Here is an 11,804-nt window from a genome sequence, read left to right as displayed (position 1 = left end):
TCTGTTCCAGGGTGAAAAGGTTCAGTTCCTCAGTCTCTCAGTAGGACTTTCCCTTCAGACCTGGAATAAGTCTGGTTGCTCTCCTCTGAACTGCCTCTAGAGCAGCGCTATCTTTCTTGAAGTGTGGAGCCCAGAACTGTCCACAGTATCCAGATGAGCTCTAACTAGTGCATTGTACAAACATTACTGCCCTTGTTCTCAATTCTACACTTTTGACAATATACCCTAATATTCTGTTTGCCTTTTTTATTGCCTCACCACACTGTTTGGATGGAGAAAGTGAGGAGTCCACATAGACTCCTAGGTCTTTCACATGCGTTACTTCCTCTAGTTCTATTCCTCCCATAGTGTAATTATAGTGGACATTTTTATTACCTGCATGTATTACCTTGCACTTGTCCACAATGAATTTCATCTGCCAGGTGTCGCCCACAACTGAATATTATCTTTGAATAGCCTGTGCTGCAGAGATGGTATCTGCTGAGCCACCTATTTTAGTATCATATCATATTAAGTTTGCTAACTATCCCAAGCACAGTATAGTACAGTGGAGTGTGGTATAGTGCAGTACAGTGGAGTGGAGTGTGGTATAGTGGAGGAATGGGAAGACTCGGCTGTCTGCCTTTCTGTCTTTCTGTCTGTTTGTGTTTGTTCCTCAGTGCCCTGGTGTGAACACTACTCTCGGGCTCTCCGGAGGGTCGGTTTATACTGAGGCTGCGCTGCAGGCTCACAGGGGTGCTGTAGCTGAAGGTGAAGTGGGTCAGGTCAGTCTGTTGACTGTGTATAAACAGCACTTGGACTGGGATCAGGATACAGGCAGGTGAAGTGGGGGGGTGATTCCGTTGATCACAGCACCATTTTGTAGCTGGGATCCCAATGCACTGGAACGTGTTGTTGGATAACAGTTTGAATACATCCTTCTTTTGCGATCATGTTCTTAACGCTTGCTATATTTCTGATGCTCTGAGACAGAGGTATCACTAGAACAGTGAGTATGAGGTGTCTCTGCGGTGCGTTGAGGGGTGACCTGAGCACAGTATGCCGACAGCTCAGTGCAGGTCTTGAAGGCCTCGGGCAACATGTTCCTAAAACATCCGTGACTTGGAGCCCGACGTGTTTTGACTGGGACCGTGGGAACGACTCAGAAAGGCGCCAGTCCAGATGATAACAGCAAGCCACGACGCACCAGCGGCAGGGTGGGCAGGGCCTCGAGGTGTGCTGACCGGCTCGGGAGAAGTTGTGATGTATTTAAGGTGGGTTTCAGAACTGCCAATGATGGTGGCAGACATTGTTAGGGCAACACTTTACCCCCTTAACTGCCATGTCTCGGTCTGTCTGTCTGTCTGTCTATTGGTATGTCGGCCTCTATGGGCTGCTTTGTAATGTTCTGAGCATCATGCAGTCGGTGTGGACTCTCCCCTAGCGGCCACAGGCTCACTGGCCCAGATTGGGTTTGATCCTTAGGCATGCCTTGTCTTGTGCATGTCGAACTGTAACTGTGAGAGAAATCCAGCCTGTGGTGTAAATGACACCTGCAGAGCACAGGCTGTGCAAGGAGAGCCTTAATCATGGAAAATGTGTGTGCATGTGTATGTTTTTGTATATGTGTGTTTATGCGTATATGTGTTTGTGTAGGTGTGTGTATATATAAATATATATACCGACGGGTGACAAATTAAAGGAAAAACCAACATAAAGTGTCTCAGTAAAGTGTTGGGCACCATGAGCCCCAGAACAGCTTCAATGCTCTTGGCACAGATTCTAGTGCAGGGGTAGTGAATGCGCGGACCGCGGGCCAAATCCACACCGCAGACACTTTAGAATGGACTGTGAGAATAAGGTTAATTAACTTATTATCATGATTTTTTTTAATGTATTGTTATGGAGGTTTGCTGCACTCAGTGCTTGTTATTGTGTGGAATGTAGTAGCAGCCCTTCCTGGTTATTAGCCAATAGGATGTGACATATTAATACGGGATGTCCTATATAAAGCTTGTGTTCCTGTTAGTTAGTTGATTGTGCGCAGATTGCCGATTCGGGCGTCTCTGTACACATTCTGGATTGGGGCAAGAGCAGCACTTCGTACTCATCAAAAACACAGCTATTCAATATGTTTTCCTTATTTCTATAAATAAACAGCTAAACTGTGGATCGTTTTATGTGTGGACATATTTCAACCTCGCCTCCAAAATATAAAAGTGCATACACACGACCAGGGAGTGGGGCTGGGGGGCTCACGGTGCCATAGCTTGTATTCACCTAGAAACTCCTACATGTAAGAGAATTTTGAATGCTTTGGTTTTTCAGTCAATCTAAATAAATAGTTGAACTGAAAACTCATAGGTCAATTGGTTTCTCTTTTAAGATTCTTTTTAGAGGAAAGATGCGGTCAAGTCACAGATGTGCAATAATCATTTATTTTGACAAAAATAGGAAACTAATATAATTCAATTATATTACTGAAAATAAGTAATATTAAGCTTCTGCTGGTTTACAGTAAGAAACAGATAATACCCATTTTCTTCTTTCTCCTCACAGTACAGCTTATACGCCAGTCTGGTCAGGCAGGAAGCAGTGTGTCTCTCTGTCTCCCTCCAGCTCTCTCTTGTGTCTCGTTGCAGGATGAAGAAGTTAAGAGACTAAAATTCTCTTTGTTTTCCCTTTTATAAGGTTTCCTTCCAACCAATAGCATTTTGCCACCACCATGACTTGGGTGCCTTATGCTAAAGTAATTTAGAAGTGAGGGGTCATTTCGAATTAGGCTAGGAGCCAATAAGAGGACAGGTCCCTTTTGGTCTTCTGGACATACAGATAAGGTTACCAGGGGCTACCAGAGGCTACCAGGGCTACCAGATAAAAGGGAGGAAGTCTGTTTCCTCTACCAAACCAGATGGTATAGAATTTCCCATAGAAAAATATATTCTAACAAATAATATCTTACATACATCAGGGCTGGAAACAGCTGATTTCCAATGAAGATGCATATTTCTAGCAGGTGCACAAATAGAAAATTGTGCATCCTCACCCGTTTCAATCACAGAGACCCACTGAAATAGATCTGTGACTGACAAGCACCAGAAACCGCGTCTAGTTTGCATGTATAATCTCGGTTGATGTGTGATTTTTCGCTGGTGATATGTCTGCCTGGTTTCATGGATTTCATGGAGATTTTGAGCTACATTTTTTGACTCGTCATGAAATGACTCAGAATCATGCATTTCAGGTCTCCAATTGTCAAACTCTTCTGGTGGAGGACACCCAGCCCCCCACCCTCAATTCCTCAATCCTCATTGCCTTCATTTTGCAACATTAATTTTGAACAGTGGAAAGTGATGAAGGGAAGTGGTAAAGACTTGAATCTAATCAGACACGAAATGCTTGAAAGTTTCTATTATGTTTAATATATATGCCTACAATTATCTTTAACAAATTAAAACAATTACAAGTCTGAAATACAAATTTTTGTACTTTGTCAAATGAATGTACTAAATATAAGCAATGGGGTAAATTACTAATTCACAGAATTGTGTGTGTGTGTTGGAAAGGGGCATTTCCTCTCCCCTCTCTGGAGTCTGGACCTTGATTATACCTTGACCAAGAAATTTGGACCTTGACAAAAAATAATTGACTACCCCTGTTCTAGAGTCTCTGGACTCTACTGGAGGGATGAACACCATTCTTCCAAAAGATATTCCCTCATTTGGGGTTTTGATGATGGTGGTGGAGAGCGCTGTCTAACACGTCGGTCCAGAATCTCCCATAGGTGTTCAACTGGGTTGAGATCTGGTGACTGTGAAGGCCATAGCATATGAGTCACATCATTTTCACACTCATCACACCATTCAGTGACCCTCGTGCCCTGTGGATGGGCATTGTCATCCTGGAAGAGACACTCCCATCAGGGGAGAAATGTGTCACCATAGGATAAAGGTGATCACTCAGAATAACTGTGTAATGGTTTGCAGTGACCCTTCCCTCTAAGGGGACAAGTGGACCCAAGCCATGCCAGGAAAATGCCCCCCACAGCATAACAGAGCCTCCGGACCCCCTCACTGTAGGGGTCCAGCAGTCAGGCCTGTCCCGTTCTCTCGGTGTCCCACACATGCCCTCGCCCACTTGTCCAGAACACGAGTCAGTTGAGCGTCTGTGTGACTGAAGCTCCTGCCATTCGTGCCCCAATAATGACCCCTCTTTCACAGTCACTGAGATCCTTTCCTCTTGCCATCTTGATCCAAAATCAAGGTCAACTGGGTCTGCTCAGCATTTTATACACGCCACAGAGCATGATGGGATGTTAATTGCTTCATTGTATCATGCAGTGCACCTGTTTGGAGGCATCTGCATTCGTTATGTTCCTCCACTCATTTATTCTGTTTTTTCCTTTAATTTGTCACCCGTTTGTATGTTTGTGTGTATGTGTGTATGTGTGTGTGTGTATGTATAAGCCTTTATGTACAGTACATATTTATTTAATGAGGCCCAGGGTCCTGACGAATGCAGGTTCTTCAGAATCTGATCTCAACCTTCCGTGTTCAGTGTGGGTCAGGCAGCTCACCGCCGTGCCAACTGATTTGTGTTAAGGCAGTCATTTGATGCGGTGTTGAGGGTCTGCTGGGCCCATAGCACACTGCTGTGTCACTCTGTCAGTGCTCAGTGTGCAGGGTGGAGTTTTCAGTGTGGTGGGTGTAGTGTTCAGTGTGCAGTTGGTGTTCAGTGAGGGGCAACACACACACACAGCGTTTCTGGAAGCAGGTTTATTGGCTTTGAAAAACAGAGACAGCGAGACTGCTGACGAGGGCGAGAGCAGGACAGGGACGAGAGGACAGGACAGGACACAGCTTCGTTGCAGGCAATCGTGAGTCTGGCGATTCTACATTGCAGCACAGACCCCCGCCCCCCCGACAGCACGCTCTGCACCCACATCTTTATTATTATTAGGGTGTGTGTGTGTGTGTGTGGGGGGGGGGGGTGTTGAAAGTCTGCTTTCGGTGAAAACTGCAGGTTCAGCAGAACCACTATCAACACACGCACACGCACGTATACGCATACGCACACGCTCTTAACCCCCCGCCCCTGTGCTATAGCTGGTGTTTACTCCCCACTGGGCACCAGACTCTCTCTCAGAATCGGATTCATCTTTCCTGCTCATACAGGCCACTGAGCCAGACCTCAGTTGGAATACAGTGTACAGTATGGGTCCCCACACTACACCACTGGGGCCCTGGAGCGAGAGCTCGGAGACACTGGAGAAAGGCCTGGGCAAAGGGGACTGTGTCACACAGACAGGGGAGCTGGGCCTCCCTTCCACTCGACTGCTCAAACGGGGCCCAGGGGACATGGGTGGGGATTCGTACACCATGACTTTAGAAGCAGAAGCGGGAGCCACCTGTCCACACACAGCTGAGGAGGAGAGGGAGGGAGACACCCAGGTGTGCGTCGACAGCCGACTCTGTGGCTCCTTCAGTGGGGTGGGGGGACTACAGGCCTGAGGAGCTACTCAAAATAAACACACACACGCAAAAGGGGCCCCGTTGGCGACAGTTGCCGTGCCTGGCTGTCCCTCTCCGGACAACGATGGCAACCGGCTAACCCAGAGACCCCCGGGGCCGGGGAGAGGGGGCTGGGCAGGGGGGCTGCTTGGAGGCTATAGACGCGCAGAGCTGGGTGAGGAGGAGCCGGGGGGGCAGAGGAGAGCTATGCTGCAAGGTGGGGCGGGGGGGGAGAGGGCGTTGGGGTCTCAGGTGGTGCGTTGGAGCAGAAAGATGGAGAAGGTGTTGTAGTGCCTGTCATCGTCGCACAGGAAGCAGCCGGGGGGCAGACGCACGGCCACGGCGTCCCCGACCTCCAGCTGCAGCGCAAAGACAACGCTGGCGCTGTCCTCCTGGTCCTGGTTGTTCCTCTCGCTCAGCGCCGCCAGGGGCTTCCCGTTGCGGGTGATGTTGACGCAGGCGGCCAGCATGTTGGTCGGGGAGCCGGCATCGCTGTACGCGGTGACTGCCAGGACATAGACCCCCCGCATGGGCGCCTTGAACACGCCCGAGCTCGTGTTGTAGTGGCCGCCCTGGTTGATGAACACGCTGCGGTACACCACCGCCACCTCCGCCAGATCGGGGCCCAGGCAGATCCGTGTGTCTGTCAGGGCCGCAGAGAATGCAGCGCGGGGGGCTGTGGGCAGGGGGTGGAGAGAGAGAGGGTGGGTTAATACACTGTGCTGGGTGTTGGGACACATTGAGTATAGTTTACTGTGCATTGGGGGACAGTGGACAATGACACAAAAGATGGGAGCCTCCTGGGGATTGAGAGAGAGAGAGAGAGAGAGAGAGAGAGAGGCACTACAGGGGAATGACAACATGAGGACAGAGAGTCAGAGACGCCCAGAGAAACCCAAACAGAAACAGAGAGACACACGGAGACACAGAAGCCCCAGACAGAGACTGGGAGATGGACGCAGTGGTGGGTGAGGCGCCGTGTCCTCAGGCTCACCTCTCATGATGCTGAGCGCCGCCTGCGCCTGGTCCAGATCAGCCTGCATCTTGTTCAGCGTGGCGTTGAAGAACTGCTCCAGATGCTTCATCTGCCTCTGCATCACACAGCAGCCACAGGACGCCGCGTCCGTCACGCAGACTGTGGGACAGACAGACACGCTTCACTCTAATTCAAACCACTTAAAAATGAAGTTGAATCACACCTGTGCCTAGAGTTTCAGCTCCAGCTCTCAGACTCACTGACACTGACACACACACCAGCAATCACAGTCACTGTCAGAGACGCACACTGTGTCACATTGTGCGCCCCTTTTTTAATAAAAATGTTTTATCCGGTTATGAATTGTCCATGTAGAAATGTCTTATGGCAATTTGCAATCTTCATACAAAATGTATGTGTGTTGCCGTCGCTACATGCTGTTAGTGTTCTACCCCCCCGACCGCACTTCGTCAGCACTGCACCCTCCGACTTGTGCCCCCCAGTAATTTCTGATGCCCCACTGCCGGGACTGTCAGAGACACGCACACACAGTCACACTGACACCCCCCATCCCGTCTCTGCTCTATTTCCCTCTCCCCCCCCGACTCACTGTTGTCCGGTGCTGCTGATGTAGGGGTGTTGCCCCCAGGTCCGTTCCAGGAGAAGTTCTCTCCCAGGGAGAGACCCAGCAAGGCACTGACAGCACACAGAAACACAGGCCCTGCAACACAGAGCACACACAGTGTCTTCACACCCCGGGACAGAGCACACACTGCAGACACACCCCAGGGCCCTGTTCCTCTACAAAGCTGAAAAAACTGTTTATACAGACAGATTAATTAGTACATCATGATACTACAATATTACATATTAAAAAAACTAAAAAACAAAGGCAAAATATGACTAAACAACAGAGAGCCACCATTCCCCTGCAGCAAACTCTCAGTCCATGTTACACTCCTTTACTACAAGCTACATTGGACGTGTGTGAAATTATTATATTGGGATAAATACATAGCCTGTGTAAGAAATATATATATATATATATATAATTAAAAATGAAGCAATGGTTTGCCATGCTTAGTATGTATGTAGTATTGTGTTGTGCTAAGTAATCTGTCTGATATAAATGGTTTCTTCGTCTTTGTAGACAGATTAACAGGAAATGATCCCATCATAGCGACCTATGAGATGAACTTCATAAACCAATCTTTAAGCAACGATTTCTGACAGATAAGATTATCTCGACATGGCAGGAGCAGCAGTGTTGCATTTAACTGTGAAAATGTCTTTATAATCCTCAACACTTTCTGTGAGGTCTCGCTCAGTCAGGCTGACACAAGCTGCTCCATTTTGATGTCATCCCGGGTGCAGATCAGTCTCTGTTCTCCGCAGTCCTCCCTTGTGAGGCGGCACGATCACGCACCCGGATTCAAGTTAACGAGACAAGTGTAGCCTCTATTCGGCTTTTAGGAACGGAGATAGCCCGACTTAAATAATTGGGCTAACTGAATCCAGCTAACGTGATTAGCCTGAATTAGTTAAACCATGTAGGAGGAACGGCGGGGCCCTGCCCAGTATATACACATAGCATACACACCAATGTGAGTGGATGTGAATCTTAAAAAAGGCCTAATCGTCATCATCATATTTTAAAATGTATTTTAATAAGTATTTAAAATTATTGTATGTGTATTTACTTGTGTTCCAGTTGATCCTTTCCAATTTATCTCTTAACTGAGAATAACAACACCAGTAATAAAAATCATAATTAACAACAGTGATAATAATGATCATAATAAACAACAATAATAATAATACATCATCTCACCTCTCATTGTGCAGTTGTCAGTAAAAATCAAACCGTAGTTTGAGTGTGGCAGGAGTCTGTCTGGCTATATAGTGCCACCCTGCCCCACCTCTCACTGTCTGTGTGTGTGTGTGTGTAGGTAGTTGGACCGTCCTTGTTTTAAGTAGGACAGGTGTTAAGTATCAGCCCCTCACACAGGATAGAGAAGTGCTATTGTACATTCACTCAGTCATAATATTACCGGTGTGTGTGTGTGAGAGAGAGAGAGAGAGAAAGTGTTGTGTGTGAGTGTGTGTGTGTGTTTGATTGTCGGCGTGGACATGTGCAGGAGGCTGCGATGGTGTGTGTGTGAGAGTGTGTGGCTGTTGGCAGTGTTGGGAGTGGGCTCTTCACGTGTTTCCTGGGACCAGCTCTTTTGATGTCGGGACCCCTCCCTTCAGCGGCTGTGATGCCACTGCACCCCCATACAGTGGGGTCCGCAGGGCCAACTGCGCAGGGCTGTGTCTGTGTCTGGAGGTGCTGCAACACACTGACGGTGCAACACAGGGCCGGAGTAAATTGTGAAAGAAGCAACTGCAGAGGAAATGAGAGGAACGTCAACTCAGACACGAGGATAGATAGATAGATAGATACAGTGACACAACTGTCATGATTTTGTCTCTGTACGTCACAATGGATTTGAAAGGAAACAATCAAGATGCGCTTTAAGTGTAAACTTTCATCTTTAATTTGAGGGTAGTTACAACAAATTGGGTGAATGGTGTAGGAATTACATCAATTTTTATGTGGTCCCCCCAACTGATGGAGGAAGAGAGAATGAAGAGATGTCTAGAAGACGAAGGGGGAGGGAGATGTAGACAATGCGACAACGTGACAGAGTGGTGTTCTGGGGGTGTCACATTCCACAGTGAACTGATTCCCAGGCAGCCCAGGGCCTTGTGACACACTGGGTGTGTCAAAGAGAGGTGGGGGGGTCACGCATGCTGCCACACTATCTCTCTCCCACACGCTCTCATAACACTGACACACACTCACACAGCCCGGGGCCACGCGCTGCTCTGGGCTGGACAAGTAGAGGCGACTTTGTCCTCTTCTCCCAATTTTCGTCTGTGTTCCAAATTAGATTGTTTTCCTCAGTGAAGTTCTAAACTCGCGCACATTCGCGAACACGCAGTTCTGTCCAGCAGCTCACAGCAGACTGACACAGCGCACAGTAAGTGTAAACATGAAATCTGATTGTTGTTACACTTGAGTTACTATAACTATCCCATTGTTCACCTTTGTGCTGCAGCCAGTTTGTATTGTAGCCGCCAGCTGATATTGTTTCAGTTCAGGTGCTGAGGTAATGCTGCCGCTGTCCCTGAGAGAGTCGGAGTTCTCCACTGCCTTGGGGTGTGTTTTCATGCAAAACAGAGGCTGTTTTGTTGAATTTTGTTTAATTGTTGTTGTTGTTGTTGTTATTATTTTTCTTTACTACCTCATTGTATACACTGCACCGAGCTCCTTCAGAGCCTGACCTCTCCATACATCCCCTCCAGACCACTGCGCTCTTCCGGTGCCAGAAGACTAATTCTGCCTCCTCTCCACTCTCCTTCCTCCAGAGCCGCTCCTTCTCATCCCTGTGGTGGAACGACCTTCCCACTGAAGTCAAAACAGCAGAGTCTCTGACCTCTTTCCGGCGCTTACTCAAGACACACCTGTTCACACTGTACCTGTAATTTAGTTGTCATTCCCGTGTGGCTCCGCTCTCCTGTCAAATTGCACTTTATATCTAGTTTTCATTGTACAACCTGCTTTTACATTGCTAGTCCTCGTGTTGTTTAAATTGTTTACCCCCATGTCCCTTCCCCTGAGCTCTTATGACTTCACATCTTGTTTGCCAACGATAATTACACCAGGTGTTTATATTTAAGAAAAAGTCATTTTGAAATAATAAAACAGTGGTTGTAAGTGAATTATGCTCATACACAGTGTGTACATTAAGGTTAATGACAGGGCCTGTCTGTTAATACTTGTGATGTAACAGTGCATCATAGAAATATTTATCCTTATAAGGATATGTAAAGGAAATATTTATCCATAAGTTTATGGAACAATTTATTTGGTAATCTAATATAAATTTCTTAATTAATGCCATATTTGTTCCACCTTACATCTTAGTGTTGTGTGTGGAGCACGAGCAGGATCGGATTCGTCATCATTCATTCATATCGAGCAGCCGGGACGCACTCAATATTGGGGGCTCATTTCATATCCAAACAGGACCTACTTCTTCATATAGAATGCAAAACTGTCAGCCCTTGTGCCGGGTCGCTTTTGACACGGTGCAAACAGAGCTGAACTCCCTCGCATCGCACTGAGCCTCGGTAGTGTTTCCTGCTTTCGCTCTAACATCGAGTCGCAACCCTCGCCCCGATTTGACGCTTTTTTTTTTTTTAGCACTGTACTGCATCATGCATTATGTAACCTACTGTGCATATCAGGATGTAAGACATTATATATTGAATGTAAGACCTTTGCTTACTGTATCTCCTATACACGAGTGTAAATTCTAAATATGTAAATGTATCATGCCTGAACTGCACTGTATTATTGCACTTTGTATTGCTCTGATATTTTGTCACCCTGGATAAGGGCATCTGCTAATAAATAAATAATAATAATATGGATACAAAACATGAACAGAGCTTTACTCATGATAGACATCAATCGTTTTATTTTGACTATTTTGCAAATTATACAAATGTAGAAAGTTACTCACTAGATTACTTGTTCACATAATCCGATCGTGTTCTTGATCTGAACTGAACAAAAGACGCAGCAGCAGGTAACAGCGCCCTGTGAGCCTCAGACACCCGCACCGTCTGAACTGTGAGACTGTGAGTCTGTGACTCTGTGAGACTGTGAGACTGTGAGTCTGTGAGACTGAGTCTGTGACTCTGTGACTCTGTGAGACTGTGACTCTGTGAGACTGTGAGACTGTGAGTCTGTGAGACTGAGTCTGTGACTCTGTGACTCTGTGAGACTGTGACTCTGTGAGACTGTGAGACTGTGAGTCTGTGAGACTGAGTCTGTGACTCTGTGACTCTGTGAGACTGTGACTCTGTGAGACTGTGAGACTGTGAGTCTGTGACTCTGTGAGACTGTGAGACTGTGAGTCTGTGAGACTGAGTCTGTGACTCTGTGACTCTGTGAGACTGTGAGACTGTGAGTCTGTGAGACTGAGTCTGTGACTCTGTGACTCTGTGAGACTGTGACTCTGTGAGACTGTGAGACTGTGAGTCTGTGAGACTGAGTCTGTGAGACTGTGACTCTGTGAGACTGTGAGACTGTGAGTCTGTGACTCTGTGAGACTGTGACTCTGTGAGACTGTGAGACTGTGAGTCTGTGACTCTGTGAGACTGTGAGACTGTGAGTCTGTGAGACTGAGTCTGTGACTCTGTGACTCTGTGAGACTGTGACTCTGTGAGACTGTGAGACTGTGAGTCTGTGACTCTGTGAGACTGTGAGACTGTGAGTCTGTGAGACT

The 11,804-nt window shown here is 47.1% G+C and overlaps 1 protein-coding gene across 1 annotated transcript; it reads right to left on the bottom strand.

Moving 5' to 3' along the window:
• Nucleotides 1-5,737: 5,737 nt before the first annotated feature.
• On the bottom strand, nucleotides 5,738-8,303 carry cbln20 (cerebellin 20). The gene is made up of 4 exons (XM_066714355.1): nucleotides 8,297-8,303; nucleotides 7,076-7,186; nucleotides 6,484-6,624; nucleotides 5,738-6,165 (listed from the first exon to the last, which is right to left on the bottom strand). The coding sequence occupies exons 1-4, from the start codon at nucleotides 8,301-8,303 to the stop codon at nucleotides 5,738-5,740; spliced, it is 687 nt and encodes a 228-aa protein (XP_066570452.1).
• Between the last annotated feature and the right edge of the window lie 3,501 nt (nucleotides 8,304-11,804).

The sequence above is a fragment of the Amia ocellicauda genome, chromosome 1 (assembly GCF_036373705.1).
Source record: "Amia ocellicauda isolate fAmiCal2 chromosome 1, fAmiCal2.hap1, whole genome shotgun sequence".
NCBI lineage: Eukaryota > Metazoa > Chordata > Actinopteri > Amiiformes > Amiidae > Amia > Amia ocellicauda.
Note: the sequence above shows the minus strand (reverse complement) of the source record. Positions and strands in the feature narration are given on the sequence as shown.